The sequence below is a fragment of the Staurois parvus genome, unplaced genomic scaffold (assembly GCF_062004578.1).
Source record: "Staurois parvus isolate SC_StPar_1 unplaced genomic scaffold, SC_StPar_1.0 ptg000347l, whole genome shotgun sequence".
NCBI classification, from domain to species: Eukaryota; Metazoa; Chordata; class Amphibia; order Anura; family Ranidae; genus Staurois; species Staurois parvus.
Genome location: NW_028318143.1, coordinates 13,712,259 through 13,728,795, shown reverse-complemented (window position 1 = coordinate 13,728,795; position 16,537 = coordinate 13,712,259). Strand labels below are relative to the sequence as shown.

Genomic DNA, 16,537 nt, shown 5'->3' with positions numbered 1-16,537 from the left:
TCAATAAAGTCACAAGCCCAGGAACAGATCAAACTGAAATTCACTTTAATGTTGGGTTAAAAAACATGACATGCAGGAGTGCCCAGATTGATATATCACCAAACCAGTGGAGAGGAGAAACATATATTCCCAGTAGCTAGAGGATGACACATGACCCTGGACTCAACAATAGGTTGCTTAGCCCAGGAGCCTCAGGACAGTGGGAGGAGTGTGTGGATGGTTGCCGCCAGGATCACTAAGATGGTGCGTCTTCTGGAAGTCAGGTGTCCCAGTTCTGGATGTAATGTCATACACCTGGTGAGAGACCGCCTGAACAAGGGCTGGTGAGGGCAATCTGGAAGCCTAGGTTTGTCAAACCAAAGGAGAGAAGCTGGTCACTATGATAACATGTTTCAGGGACTTAGTCCTTCCTCAGATCATGTGATTAGGAACCAACAATCAATTATATATAGAAGGGGCCGGGGGAATGTGTCATCTTTTTAATAGCCACCACAGATATTAACCCCTCTACAGCGAAACACCTCTAAAACTAAATAAAAAATGTATTAAAAACAAAGATCAATTTTTTACACAATAATAAATGAAATCGTATATCAAGTATGAAGGTAATAGACGCATACAAACCTCAACAAAGAAAAATAATAGTAATGATAAAAGGACACAAACATTTGGAAATGTCCAGAACGCAGAACGCATATCAAATGCATATCAAATAAAAAGTTCATGTAAATTGAAGGGGTTGACCATAATAAGTCACACAATGGTATGGATATCCAGCTTCTCATTCAAACCTTTAGGAGAAAGGTGTGCCCTTTTGGAAACAAATAGTTGTGCAACATTTGAAACCGAATATCAAATAAACGCTTATCAAATAAAAAATGAATACAAATTTAAAAACTTTTAAAAAAGATATAGAAACACATAAATGTACAACGTATGGAAATACATAAATGTGCAACACTTGAAAACACATACGTAAATGCATATTACAAGAAGAAAAAAAAAGTTAAACGTTTAACGGAAATAAATCACACAATGGTATGGACATGCAGCTCCTCATTCAAACCTTGAGGGGAAAGTGTGCCTAGCTTATAAATCCAAAATGTTTCTCTCCCGCACAATAACAAGAATCTTTCATTGGCAGCAAGAGACCCCTTGGGGATGTATTCGATAGCCAGTAAAGACAGAGCTTGGGTATTCTTCCCATGGCAAGCAACAAAGTGGCGCGGCATAGTCCGTTTATCTTTACCCTCTTCAATGAGTCTACGGTGCTCACCTGTTCTTTTTTACACCCACCCCATCAGTGTCCACTGTTTTGGGTGTTGTGAGAGGGGGTTTGAGTTCCCTTTCACCAACCACAGCAGCCCCCCAGGACCTGAATTTTTGCTGTTGTGTGACTGCTAGGTAAAAGATAAAAATAAAAAAGGTGCTGTATGTACACTGATCTTTATTACAACTTGTATGCAGCATTACTAATGGCAGTGGGGAAGGCAACATTTCAAAGCTTGGCGAGTGGATAGCATTTCCTTCTACTTTAATGGCCAGAGAGCTGTAAAGTCGCTTCACAAATAAGTGGAGTCATCATTGTGGCTCTGCAGTGTCAGAGGTTTGTGACATAGAAGACGATGAAAGAAATATATGTCGTTTATGTAGCTGTATTCCAGGGGTTCCACTTTTAAATTAACGGTTCTTTTTGTTTTAATGACATAAACGTTAGAAGGGAAGCAGGGTTGATTTTAGTACAGTAAAGAGTGTAACCATCTATTGACACTGTATGGGATATTTTCGTAACAGATGCTGTTATCCATAAGTTATTTTACAAAAGAGAAGGTATGCTACCTCTTTCAAAGATCAGCTGGTATCTATATTAGCTGCATGTGCCAACACAACTGGAGCCCATATAAAGCCACAAAAAAGTAATATTTAAAAGTAAAGCCATTGTGGGCCTTTCAATGTTTCTCTTTACAGCACTGCTTGTATAACTCGCCTTTTTGTTTTTTTAGGTATCTCCTTTAATTGCAAGACTGATTCCTTCAGGTGGCACAGTCCTGCACAGTCCTCATGTCATTACTGCTGAGCTGGGTTTATACTGCTCAGTTTGATTGGTGTCATCTGTTGATGTTCCCATCCATAAAATATAATGGGTTTATGCTTTAACTTTAGCTTTGCATCTAACAAATGGCTTCTCACAAACATCTAAACACACAGATGAAATACAGGTGTGTAGGCTGTTTAACCTACTAAAGGATTTGTATTTGTTTATCCATTCCTGAATTTAACACAGGCTCTTCACACAGTACATCAGGCAAATTACACCAGTTGTAATTAAGAAATAGTGGTGCACGTCTTTCATCCACAGCCTGCTGACTGGACAGTGAAAAAGCAGCAAAATACCGATTAGGGCATCCCTCTGCTCACTTTCTCTTTCCCTCCTGTCAGTATGTCCCCTGTCAACACACATAGTATGTATACAGCAATCCCAATTGGCTCCCAGTCCATCCTGCTGTACAGGAGATTGCAAGAGGTTGATTCCAAGTAAGATTCATACGCTTAACCTAGACTCTTAAAGAAAAAAAGTTTCATTTTGTATGTTTGTGTACAAAACTGCAATAATTTGTACCTTTTTATATCTGTTTGGGTTGCAGCGTTAAGTCTTAAGGCAGCAGTAAAAGATCTGTTTGCAAAGCATCCAACTAAGAGTTCTTGTTTTCCTGGAACGTTCCTTGAATTAAGAACAATTACAACAACCATTAGATCTTTAATTTTTTTTATTGTAAAGATCTTTTGAAGTCTCTGTTTCCCTGTGCTGCTTCATTTGATATGTCCCTTATGTGTTCCAGGTGACATAAAGCAGATCCTCGAAAATGAGCTTCAGGTTCCTGCATCCAAAATGCTGTTAAAAGGCTGGAAGTCTGGAGATGTGGAGGACAGTGTAAGTATGATGAAGATCCAGTACACCATTTCTTTCTCTGTACTATTACAGTGGATATAAAAAGTCTACACACCCCTGTTAATGTCAGGTTTCTGTGATGTAAAAAAATGAGACAAAGATAAATAATTTCATAACTTTTTCCACCTTTCTAATGTGACCTATAAACTGTACAACTCAGTTGAACAACAAACTGAAATCTATTAGGTGGAGGGAAGTAAAAATAAAAAACTAAAATATGGTTGCATAAGTGTGCACACCCTTAAACTAGTACTTTGTTGAAGCACCTTTTGATGTGATTCCAGCACTCAGTCTTTTTGGGTCTTTTTGGGGATGAGTCTATCAGCATGGCACATCTTGACTTGGCAATATTTGCCCACTCTTCCTTGCAAACCACTCCAGACCTGTCAGATTGCGAGAGCATCCCCTGTGCACAGCCCTCTTCAGATCACCCCACAGATTTTTGATCGGATTCAGGTCTGGGCTCTGGCTGGGCCATTCCAAAACTTTAATAGTCTTCTGGTGAAGCTATTCCTTTGTTGATTTGGATGGATGCTTTGCGTTGTTGTCATGCTGAAAGATGAAGTTCCTCTTCATGTTCAGCTTTCTAGCATAAGTCTGAAGGTTTTGTGCCGATATTGACTGATATTTGGAACTGTTCATATTCCCTCTACCTTGACTAAGGCCCCAGTTCCAGCTAAAGAAAAACAGCCCCAAAGCATGATGCTGCCACCACCATGCTTCACTGTGGGTATGGTGTTCTTTTGGTGATGTGCAGTGTTGTTTTTGCACCGAACATGTCTTTTGGAATTATGACTAAAAAGTTCAACCTTGGTATGATCAGACCATAACACATTTCCCCACATGCTTTTGGGAGACTTCAGATGTGGTTTTGCAAACTTTAGCCCGGATTGGATGTTTTTCTTTGCAAGAAAAGACTTCCATCTTGTCACTCTACCCCATAGCCCAGACATATGAAGAATACAGGAGATTGTTGTCACATGTACCACACAGCCAGTACTTTCCAGATATTCCTGCAGCTCCTTTAATGTTGCTGTAGGCCTCTTGGCAGCCCCTCAGACCAGTTTTCTTCTTGTCTTTTCATCAATTTTGAAGGGACGTCCAGTTCTTGGTAATGTCAATTTTGCACCATATTTTCTCCACTTGATGATGACTGTCTTCACTGTGTTCCATGGTACCGTATTTTCCGGCGTATAAGACGACTGGGCATATAAGACGACCCCCCTACTTTTCCTGTTAAAATATAGGGTTTGGGCTATACTCGCCGTATAAGACTACCCCTCTACCAACCAATCACGGCAAGCGATGTACCAGTATTTTCTGTGCACACTGTGCACACTGCATACAAAGCCTGCTTGGATTGGGTGGGTCAGCTCTCCCTGCCTGCCCAGCCCTCCCTGTCTCCAAGATGATCTGAGAACTGCCACAGTTATTAATATATAATAATTAATGTTAATTACCGTATTTCATAAAGGGGTCAAGAACTGCAAGGTACTGCCTAGCTGACGCTTCTGCGCATGTCTTCGGCAGCAGTAGACGATCGCTGATCACCATTCCTCGCAGAACTGCATGAGACGTCGGATGCAGCCGTTCAGTGCTCGATTGAGCTTGACTGAAACTGTGATATGTAGAGAAGGGATACACATCGGATAGCGGCAAGAAGACGCTTCTGCACATGTCACAGTTTCAGTCAAGCTCAATCGAGCACTGAACGGCTGCATCCGACGTCTCATGCAGTTCTGCGAGGAATGGTGATCAGCGATCGTCTACTGCTGCCGAAGACATGCGCAGAAGCGTCAGCTCGGAAGTACAGGTATGGTTTCAGCACAACACCCGGCGTATAAGACGACCCCCGACTTTGTAGAAGATTTCCATGGGGTGAAAAGTCGTCTTATACGCCGGAAAATACGGTATATCTAATGCATTGGAAATTCTTTTGTACCCTACTCCTGACTGATTCATTTTTACAATGAGATCCCTCTGATGCTTTGGAAGCTCTCTGCGGACCATAGCTTTTGCTGTAGGATGCGACTAAGAAAATGTCAGGAAAGACCTACTAGAACAGCTGAACTTTATTTGGGGTTAATCAGAGGCACTTTAAATGATGGTGTGTACTGACTCCTATGTAACATGATTTTGAATCTGATTGCTTAATTCTGAACACAGTTACATCCCCAGTTATAAGAGGGTGTGCACACTTAGGCAACCGCATTATTTTCGTTTTTTATATTTACTTCTCCCCCCCCCCCCCCCCCCCCAAAAGATTTCAGTTTGTTTTTCAATTGAGTTGTACAGTTTATAGGTCACATTTAAGGTGGAAAAAGTTCTGAAATGATTTATTCTTGTCTCATTTTTTTACATCACAGAAACCTGATATTTTAACAGGGGTGTGTAGACTTTTTATACCCACTGTATCTTCCTCTGTAAATCATAAGTTTTGTTAAAGTATAAATGTCATAAAGATACTCCCTTTTTAGCTGAAAATCTGGCATTAAAACAGTTATTTTTTTTATTTTTTTTATTTTAATAGTTTGAAAATGCAGGGGTTCAGGACTGTATGTGGGGGAAAAAAACTGTTAGACTTTTACAAATGTTACTATGCTTTTCAAGGTTGGAAAAAACGAGGAACAAAAGTAGAATGGTGGAATAGGAAGAGCATAGAAGACTTATCGATTACAAATGCAAGGCTATCCATATTGTGCTCAAGCAACTTTGTCCCCCCAAATTCCAGTTTGATTAATGTGAATGCTCTGTAGCACACAAGGGTATGGTGCAGTGTGTCATGTTCTTGTCCACTCTGGCATGGCTCAGTTGGACTCAACCATGGTGGAGGTGGCAGAGGTGATGATGTAAGCATGCTTGGGCCTGGCACAATGGGAGTGCAGGTTATCAGGGTATTGGGGGCGTCATTCAAACTCGGAGAATGGTACAAGGCAACCATGCCTAGTGGGAATATGTCCGTAAAGTAGCAGAACCTGTACAATTCTCAATGGCCACCAGCAGTGTGAGCTGAACTGCTAAAAAAAAAGTTTTTTATATTATGGTGCCATTTTATGTTTTTTTTTCTTGGACAGTTACAGGGAGAGTTTAAAAGAGGAATGCAAGGCTATTCCTTAGGCTTTTCGACCCCTTATAGAAAACAAGCATGGAGGATGTTGCTCATTTACTTTAGTTAAGGTATTTGGGAAAAGTTAAGTTCCAGTCTGACTAGGGTGTATCACCCGGATGTGGAGCCACTTACAATGAGTTCTTAGTGTGTGGATATATTAGAGTTAATTTACTAAAACTGGAGAGTGCAAAATCTGGTGTAGCTGTGTTTAATAGCCAATTAGCTATTAACTTCAGCTTGTTCAATTAAAAGGGAGCTCCGGCCTCGCCTCCCAAAAATTAAAGGTCAGCAGCTACAAATACTATAGCTGCTGACTTTTAATAGCAGAGCACTTACCTGTCCAGGGATCAAACGATGTCCTCACCTCGAGCTGATCTTTCAATCGGCTGTTGGGTGCTGGTGCCGCCATCTTAACTAAGGGAAACGTGCAGTGAAGCCTTGCAGTTTTACAGCCAGTTTCCTACTGCGCATGCGTGAATCAAGCTGCACTTTGTGAATGGGCTTTAGTTCTCTGGGACCTGTGAAATGTCACAAAGGGCTATAGGGGAAAGGGGCAGGGGAAAACTTCCGGAAGCGGATACCTGTCAAAACCAGGTACCCTGCTCCCCGTTCTCCCCCAAAAGGTGCCAAATGTGGCAGCGAAGAGGGGGAGGAGGCAGTTAAGTGGAGCTTCCACTTTTGAGTGGAACTGCGTTTTAAGCTTTGACAAAAAAACCTGCAGGTCGATTGGTTTCTATGCAGAGCTGCACCAGATTTTGTACTCTCCACTTTTAGTAAATCTCCATTTTGTCATTGATTTTACTTTGTGTGGAGTTGATTCACTAGCACATGCACTGACTGAACGTTTAAATTTTATATGGATACTTCTGTAGCACATTTTTGAATATTAGTTTAATTGCGTTTGTGTGTTTGAAATAAGATGCACAAGAAGTAAACAGCACTATATATATATATATATATATATATATATATATATATATATATATATATATATATATACACATATAATATGTGTACGTGGTGATACTTTTAAATTTCTATTCTGTAGAAAGAATGACTTGAATGGCTTCAGTGCCTCTGCTACAAATTTTGTGGATAAATTGCTCCACAGTGCATACAGCTACAGAGGACTGCTTTTGCCTTGTTTTAAATTTAATTTACTGTTTATTAGGAACATGCAAGTACTCGCCACTGAACTCTTCAGCCAGACTATTCTGGATTACTGAATTGCAGCCACACAATTTTGTTTGACTATTTTGCATTTATGATCTTTTGGTCATTTAGTGTAGGTTGGCTGCAGTAAAATTCAGCATGTCCACCATTAATTCCTGTGTGGTATATAAACTAACTAAATGTTTTTCTCATCATTACATTTCTAGTACAGTATAGGTTGAGTGTTGCACTTTTAAGTTGCTATAGCAATGCATTGTGGGTGTTTGTGTCATTACTGGGTGGAGGCATCTTGTCCTCTTGCATACCATGCCAGTATAGTATAGGAATATCTTTATACATCACAACTACAGTATCTTTTATTAAGCTGATTTTTGAAAGTGTGTTGGGGGGAGGGGAGGATGGGGAGTTATGGAAAATAGGGTTAATAGTGGGTGTGAAGATCTCAACCCTTCCAGTGCCATTTCAGCGCACGCAAAGGAACAGAGGCACAGTGTGTAGGCCTATCGTTTGAATGGACAGTTGGACTATTTTTGGAAAGCTCTGGCTTTAAATAGCAAAGAACTTGTGAATAAAGGGGCTGTTCTCTTCTAAGATACATGCTGTTCTGAATACTTCTCTTCTCAGCCCTGAGCTGGTCTTAAGTTACCCAAAGAAAGAAAAACACTCATCGGGGAGAAGGCCTACCAATACAAAATGCATGAGAGGCGATGCTGACCCAGCGCATGGGGGTCATTGTGTGATTTCCCATCCTCTTGTTATGATTAGTACTTGTAAATCAAGGATCTTGACTTTTGTTTCTGCTTGTTGAATGTGTCAAGTTTACGTTTCCATATACTTCTTAATTTCAGTCATCTGTTGAATTCTTTTCAGGAAACTGTTATAGCGTGCTTGCGATCTACACCGTGAAAACACATAAACACACCTCTATTTTTAGTTACATTTCAGATTTATTTACAGTGTACTGGAACAGTTCATTTATTTGGTGTTGTGGGGTGCGTAGTGCAGATTCTGTTATACCTAGAGGTTGCCAGCTAACTAGACCTACTGCTTGAATTTCCATTCTTTCTGGTGGCCATATGAAAGCTTAAAGTGGTTGTAAAACTCAGACATGAAATATGAGCAAAGCATATCCCTCTATAATGTGTACTTGTCTCATTCCAGAGTACTAGGTGTCATTTCTGCCTGCTGCCTTGTTGCTCTGCTTTAAGAACGAGTTACTTCTGATAGGTTTTCCTGACACTAAGAGAAAAATTGTGATGGGGAGGGCATAGCCTGTGATTGACAGCCTCAACTCTGTTCCTGAGTGCTGTATGAAGGGGGTGTCCCTTCCCTCCAATCAGCTCTCAGAGTTGTCCTCACTGATGTAACATCACCTCTCCGCCCCCTTGCTTTCCATAGCTGAGACTTCCTGTGTAAATTTTGCACTTTGAATGGATGTAGGGGACTGATGGCTATAGATAAACAGGTATAACTTATGTAGAATTGTTTGTTTCCTCTCTATATTACCTGAGGTCAGTCACTTCACTGAGTATATCTAAAGTGTTACTAAACCCAGGACCCTGCATTCAGTATATCTGGTCTTCCACAGTACACAGAACATGGAAATCCAAATATTTTAGTAAATCTAAACTGCTAATTACCTTTTCTTATCAGCAGAATATAGCAGTCTTGTGACTATTATCAGTGTCTGGCCGAGCAATGTTTGGCTGATCACATGCACCCCCCCCCCCTAAAAAAAAAACCTTGCTAGCAATACACACTAAACTGAGCATGTGCAGAGTGCCCCCTTGGGCTCTGTACTATCAAGAGATGGATTGGGGGCTGTGGAAGAAGGGGAGGATCAGAGAAGACGGGATCAAACAGCCTTTTTACACAATGTGGAGGATTAACCCCTTAGGCTCCACAGTGAGCATAACAAGCATGCTTTACTGCATATCCAGACTGATTTTACAGTTGTGTGTTTAGTAACACTTTAAGGGTTTACAACCACTTTAAACCAGCTATTAGAGCCAGGATGTCAAAAAAGGAGGGGAAGATAAGTCTTTGGAAAACAGTTACTTTGTAAAAACACCAAGGGTTACACACAGAACACTAAGAACTTGTGAGCCAATGGACTCATTGCTGATGGGCCATTAAAGCTGACCTCTAGCCTGGACTTTATTACGGCCTCTTGTAATCTTTACCTTTTCAGCACTACTTTGCTGACAAAGAACATGCTGACAGTAGGAGAGAGCCAAGAGATGATCTGTTGTTGCTTCACCTCCACTCCATTCACAAGCTGGGAGATGACCAATAACTTTAGTAGAAAAAGTTCTGGTCTCCAGCTTAGTTCTTCTGTTTGGCGGGCTGTGTTTGTTTTTTTTTTTCCAGGTTCAGATGTACTTTGCTATGATATGCTAAAGAGGAGTGACCACACATGAGATAAAATGTAAATGTGTACATTGGAACTCAAATTCAGATTATTCTTCTCTTCTCCACACCAACCTTTTTTCCCCCAAAAAAATCTACCCAGCTGACCAGTGAGCCCTCTGCACATGCATGCTGCAGTTTCTATGAAGTTCATTGGAAGGCCCATCACTATTTGCAGATGTGGCTCCAATAAAAATAATAGAAAATGCACTGCCTGGATGGTGTACCAGCTGGCTGAGATGAATTTGAGGCTGCGGAGGGAAGATAACCAAGCCTTATGGTTTAAGGTAGGTACAGTGCCTTGAAAAAGTATTCATACCCCTTTAAAATTTCCCACATTTTGTCATGTTACAACCAAAAACATAAATGTATTCTATAGGGATTTTATGTGATAGACCAACACAAAGTGACACATAATTGTTAAGTGGAAGGAAAATGATAAATGGTTTTCAAATTTTTTTTACAAATATCTGAAAAGTGTGGCATGCATTTGTATTCAGCCTCCCTGAGTCAATAGGGAAGTTGATCAGAGTTGATGGGAAGATGGATGGAGCCAAACACAGGGCAATCTTAGAAGAAAACCTGTTAGAGTCTGCAAAAGGCTTGAGACTGGGGCGGAGGTTCACCTTCCAGCAGGACAATGACCCTAAACATACAGCCAGAGCTACAATGGAAGGTTTAGATCAAAGCATATTCATGTGTTATAATGGGCCAGTCAAAGTCCAGACCTAAATCCAATTGAGACTTTGTGGCAAGACTTGAAAATTGCTGTTCACAGACGCTCTCCATCCAATCTAACAGAGCTTGAGCTATTTTGCAAACAAGAATGGGCAAAAATTTCACTCTCTAGATGTGTATAGCTGGTAGAGACATCCCCAAAAGACTTGCCTCTGTAGAATCTGAAAATAAAGAATTGTGGGATTTTAAAGGTGCAAAAAAAAACAAAACAAAATTGAACACATATTGTTAAAAGAGATTTTTCTTAATTTTTATTAGAAACTAATTTTAAAATTGTAAGTAGATACAGTGTTTCTTGGCAAACATGACAAACTTGGCTGTTTTCTGCAGCTTTAGAGAATGTAGGTTCCCTACATGTTTCGCCCAACCTGGGCTTCCCCAGGCGAAGGAATAACTTATCCTGGTGTACAGTCTACAATTATATAAAAAATACATATAAAATAATTCCAACAAATGCCAATCATTGTTATACATAAGGGTTTTTTAACTGTTCAGAAAAATGTGTATGAGTCCCCAGCTTACCATCAAAATCATGCTGCTGAAACCATTCAAAAACACACACATGCATCTACATTAACATCATGGCCAAGGTGCAATTGCAGAGGGTATAAATAAGGCCAAATGTCCGCCTAGATATAAATGTATATCCATCAACAGTAGCAAAAAAAAATGGAACAAGAAGCTATCATGATCTAATAGGTATGCAGATTACTTACAATAACCAAGGTGGAAAGGATTGTCAATGTCAAAACTTTGCCACTAGGGGTCAACAGTAGCCTTCACTCCTCACAGATTCCTCACAAAAGGCCAGAAAAATGCTCAGAGAACAATTCTTACAAGCCACCTAGGTGGCTATACACTGGTTATATATTTGAATATTTTCCTCACCAAATAAATGTACGCCTCACCCAATATGAGATCCCAATCACAGCTCAATGTTCCAGCAACACCTCAGTGGCCAATAGGCCTTGTCCTCGCTTGTCTCTTTTATATCCTCCGCCCAGCCGGCGTGATGTCATCGGTCGGGTGCGGACGTTCGTTGTATGACTGCACATGCGTGGAGATCATCGGCGCGCATGTGTGAATCACTGCCGCCCAAAGCCATTGCGCAACCGCACAGGAAGCAACAATAGAATCCACTATAGCGCCAGCGATGATCAAAGTACTTAATCCAATGTAGAAATACCAACAAAATATTACAGCCCCCATTTCGTGGTAGAAAACAATAATACTCTAGAATTCAAGAACAAAAAACAAATAATAATTGGTAAGGGGATCACACTAATGTCTCAAGAAAATCAAACCGTATTAACTAAATATCCAATGACAAAGTATAGTTTTATACACCATACTATCAATATTGTCAAAAGATAAATGAACCTCACATAAAAACAATGTGGAGAAACGGGGGTCTTGAATTCGCAGGCAGAACACACGAAGGCGTGGGTCCTAGATAATTCCAAGAAACCTTACCCTGGGTGTCTATACAGGTGCACCTGATAATGTCTACATAGGACCCAATAGATATTTTTTGATTTAGAAACTGTGCATATATAAATTGTCAGGCAAGCTGGGGAACCATCACTCTGAACAATTTCTCAAGATCAAAGTTTTGGCACAGTCATGAAATAATGTATCCATATCTACATAAGAAATAACCATAACAATTATATAAGTGAGAAAGAAAAATGAACATCCTATTGTATGGCTGCAAAGATGTATGGGAATGCTCCAGGGCAGAGTGATTGACTACAAAAATGGTTTAAAACTTAGACTCATTCAGGCCTGGATAGTTAGTAGCATCAAGTTTGTATATCCATCGTGTCTCAAGTTGTAAAAGTTTTTGGTCAATGTTACCTCCTCATACATGTGGCGGGATATGTTCCAAAGCCATAAACCTACTCATTCCCAGATTCCCAGATCAAAGTTGTGATACAGATCTACATGTCTACTAATGGGAGTTTCCATTGTGTGATTTTTATTGAGGGAGACATGATCCCTAATACACTCAAGAAACTGACGTTTTGTTTTGCCCACAAAAAAAAAACAAAAAACAAAAAAACACAGCAGTACTTTATTGAATAAACTATAGCTGGTGTTTGACATGTCATTCTATATGTAATGTAGTGAGCTAAACCATTGGGAAGGTCAGCCTCATGACAATTAGGCAAGAAACAGCAAAAGCTGCATTTATTGCAAGAGTAAGTACCTATACTTCCTACTGGATTATGATTGGCTTTATTATGGGTTCGTACTAACCTACCCTTGATCAAACGTGCTTGTTTATAAGTGATGGTTGGATTCGAAGATATGTATTTACTAGCTGTAGAGTCGGCCAACAAAAGAGGCCAATATTTCTTTTATATCTTTTATTTGTTGATTTTGTTTATAATAAGTGGTTATTAACTGTACAGTACAGTCCTCTTTCAAATTTTTTGTCCTAAAAAGTAACGATTGGCGTTCCTGTTATTTAACTTTATTATAAGCTTTTTTAAACAGCTATGACTATACCCTCTCTGTTTAATTGAACATAGAGAGAACTTGCCTCGTTAGCAAAATCCCCATCCTTGGTACAATTCCGTCTCAACCAAAGATATTGACTGTAAGGGATACTTTTAATCAATGGTTCAGGATGCGAGCTCGAAGCATGTAATATAGTGTTACCTGCAGATGCTTTCCTGTATGATGAGCCATCTGGTTCTACAAATATCTCAACATCAAGAAAGGCGATTTTTCTCTTGGTGACACGTCATAGTAAATTTCAGGTTATAATCATTCTGGCCCAGAATGGTCATACATTGTGTGTGCTCTTCCTGAGTGCCTGACCATAACATCAAAACATCGTCGATAAGTGATGATGTGTTCAAGGTAAATGCCAAGGTCATCTCGAGCAAACAGTTCCCTCTCCCACCCCCTCAGGTACAGGTTAGCATACGATGGGGCACAGCGAGTCCCCATCGCAACTCCCTGCACCTAGAGGTAGTGGGAGAGTCCAAACATGAAAACATTGTGTGTCAAAATAAATCTCAACAATTTCAAAACAAAGAAATTATAGTCATATGCTTCCTGACCATGTTCTTGTAGATGTTCTGCCACAACGGTCAGTCCTTTTTCATGAGGCATTGCATTATATAGACTTTCAATATCAATGGCAACCAACCAAGTACCGATAGGTACATGTAGCCCATCAATGATCTTTAATCAATTGTATCTTTGACAAAGGAAAAAAGAGATGTTACATGGGGATGTAAATACTTGTCCACAAGACAACTAGTGTTTTCCGTAAGGCTGCCACAACTAGACACAATTGGACGAACCGGAGGGGAACTTAAAGATTTGTGCACCTTGGGTAGGGCATAGAAAGTAGGAATTTTGGGTTCCTTTACATTCAAATACAGACTTGTATCTTTGTCAATGGTACTATTTTGGTGGGCTCGAAGTATCAAATTCTAAGTAACTAAATTCTCTAGCATAGTTATCAATAACTGTCTAAGAAATAGGTCTATACCACTCTTTGTTCTTCAAATTTGCATACACATCTGTTCATATTTTGGGAGATCCAGAATGACCAGGTTTCCCCCTTTATCTGCCGGTTTGCTAGTGTTAGTCTGTAGGGAAATGAGTGCATTTCTATGAGCCAAGGACAGAATGTCTTTTTTGTTTCGTCTCAATTTCTTTCGTAGTTTGTTGTACAAAAGCCCAAATATTGGGATTATTAAAACTGGGAATGTTCCTGATTTTGTTTAGATTTATGGGGGTGGGGGCACGGGATCACAGGGGGACATGTCTTCCACTTGACCCTCCTCCTATAGTTCCATAAGGTCTTGCATTGTACGTAAATCATTTCATGTGAAATTGGACGATACACTGTTTACACAGGCCTGGGATTAATTTTTATCATGAGGTTTATCTTAAAGAACTTTAAACATATTGCGAATAGGTTTTTATCTTTTATGATTTCAAAATGATCTATATTAGTGTCTGGACAGAAGGTTAAGCCCAATTGTAATACCTGAGTTTCATCTGGTGGAAGAGAATAAGAAGATAAATCGATTATTTCAATGGGATTGTCCATTTACATCAGCATAGTGGGATTCTCCATAGTATTCTTGCGTGAATCGGGAGTGTGATTTGCTAAAAAAAAAAAAAAAAAAAAAAAGTGCAACTCTAGTGTCAGTGGGTGCTAAACTGGAGTTAGATACCGAGGTGAATCATTCACCTTGGAAGAAACGGATGTGGAAAAAGCAGGTAACGAATGTGACAATATTTTGGAGGGTTTACATACATTACCCAGTTGTGGGTTGGCGTTAACTGACGACATATTCAAGTGCGACGAGTGAAGGTGAAGAGAACATGGTAATGCTTGTTTGGGACATACGGATGGTGGTTAACGTTCACTAGTGAATCCAGACAGACGTTTTGTGTGATCAGTGGATGAAGTATCTATATCCTCCTTGCGTTTTTTAGGATTGCTATCACCTGTAAGATCTTGATAGATCGTAGCTTGGCTTGAAGATACAGAGGAAACAGAGAACTCTTTTGAGGCACATTCATCAAAATTACTAGGCATAGGATTATTATGTTTGGATATGTGGGGTGAGGTCTTTGATTCCATTTATAAGCATAACCCATATCATAGGCCAACTTATCACATATAAATTAGCTTTCTTTTTCATTTATAATCTTAATGATATATCGTTCAATATGCCTCTTCAGTTCCCGTTCCTTCTGAATGAATTGAGCAGATGATAATAAAGGTAAAACTCTATACCATTTTTGGATTTGAGTATCCAAATCAGTAATTTCATTTTCATATTGTTGGCAAAGTATAGTAATCTTATGTAGAGAACATTGTTGTGATTTTGTGAATTCTTAAATCCCAGGGAATAATTGTTTGATCATGATATTTTTCAAAATATTTTTTGTGCCATAAAATACATACTTTCCTCTCTAGCATGCATTGTAGTTTAATGAACATTTTTTCAAAATTAGCTTCTTTAAAGGATGTCACATCTTGTGATAATTGAATTTTGGACATAAAGCCTGCCCATGCATCCCCACAAAAGTCAGCCATCACAAAATAATTCAAGACAAGTAGTATAACAAAGAGAGAGTCATAAAAGACACAAAATCAGCAAAATATACAATAGAAGGTCAGTCAATCGTCATATAAACCTGGTATATTAACACACCTAAATTTTACAGAATAAGAAGATGACGAGTAAATGATCAAATAAACACAATGCACCACATCCCTGAGGAATAAAATCTGGAAATATATATTTGTGGGATTTTAAAGATGCAAAAAAAAAAATTTAAACACATAATATTATTACTATTATTATTATAATACAAGTTTTATATAGCACCAACAGTTTGCTTAGCGCTTTACAATATAAATGTTGTTAAAAGAGATTTTTCTTCATTTTATTACAAACCAATTTTAAAATTGTAAGTAGATACAGTGGTTCTTGACAAACACGACAAACGTGGCTGTTTTTTGCGGCTTTAGATCTCTAATTGCAGCAAAAGGTGGTTCTACGAAGTATTGACTCGAGGCTGAATACAAATGCACGCCACACTTTTCAAATATTTATTTGTAAAACAATTTTGAAAACCATTTATCACTTTCCTTCCACTTCACTATTATGTGCCCAATAAAATACATTTATGTTTTTGGTTGTAACATGACAAAATGTGGAAAATTTCAAGGGGTATGAATACTTTTTCAAGGCATTGTAGCTCAAGCTCTGTCAGATTGGATGCAGAGTGTCTGTGAACAGCAATTTTCAAGTCTTGCCACAGATTCTTAATTGGGTTTAGTTCTGGACTTTGACTGGGCCATTCTAACACATGAATATGCTTTGATCTAAACCATTCCATTGTAGCTTTGGCTGTATGTTTTGGATCGTTGTCCTGCTGGAAGGTGAACCTCCGCCCCAGTTGCAAGTCTTTTGCAGACTCTAACTTGTTTTCTTCTAAGATTGCCCTGTGCTTTGCTCCACCCATCTTCCCATCACCTCTGACCAGTTTCCTTGTCCCTGCTGAAGAAAAGCATCCTCACAACATGATGTTGCCACCACCATGTTTCACGGTGGGGATGGTGTGTTCAGGGTCATGTGCAGTGTTAGTTTTCAGCTACACATAGCATTTTGTTT

General features: G+C 39.4%; 1 protein-coding gene across 1 annotated transcript in view; it reads left to right on the top strand.

Annotated features, from left to right (window-relative positions):
• The window catches only part of FAF1 (Fas associated factor 1), a 426,653-nt gene that overhangs the window by 94,740 nt on the left and 315,376 nt on the right, over positions 1–16,537 (top strand). Inside the window, exon 5 of the mRNA XM_089684458.1 lies at positions 2,841–2,932. Within this exon, the coding sequence (XP_089540584.1) occupies positions 2,841–2,932 (92 nt within the window). The remainder of the gene's footprint in view (positions 1–2,840; positions 2,933–16,537) is intronic.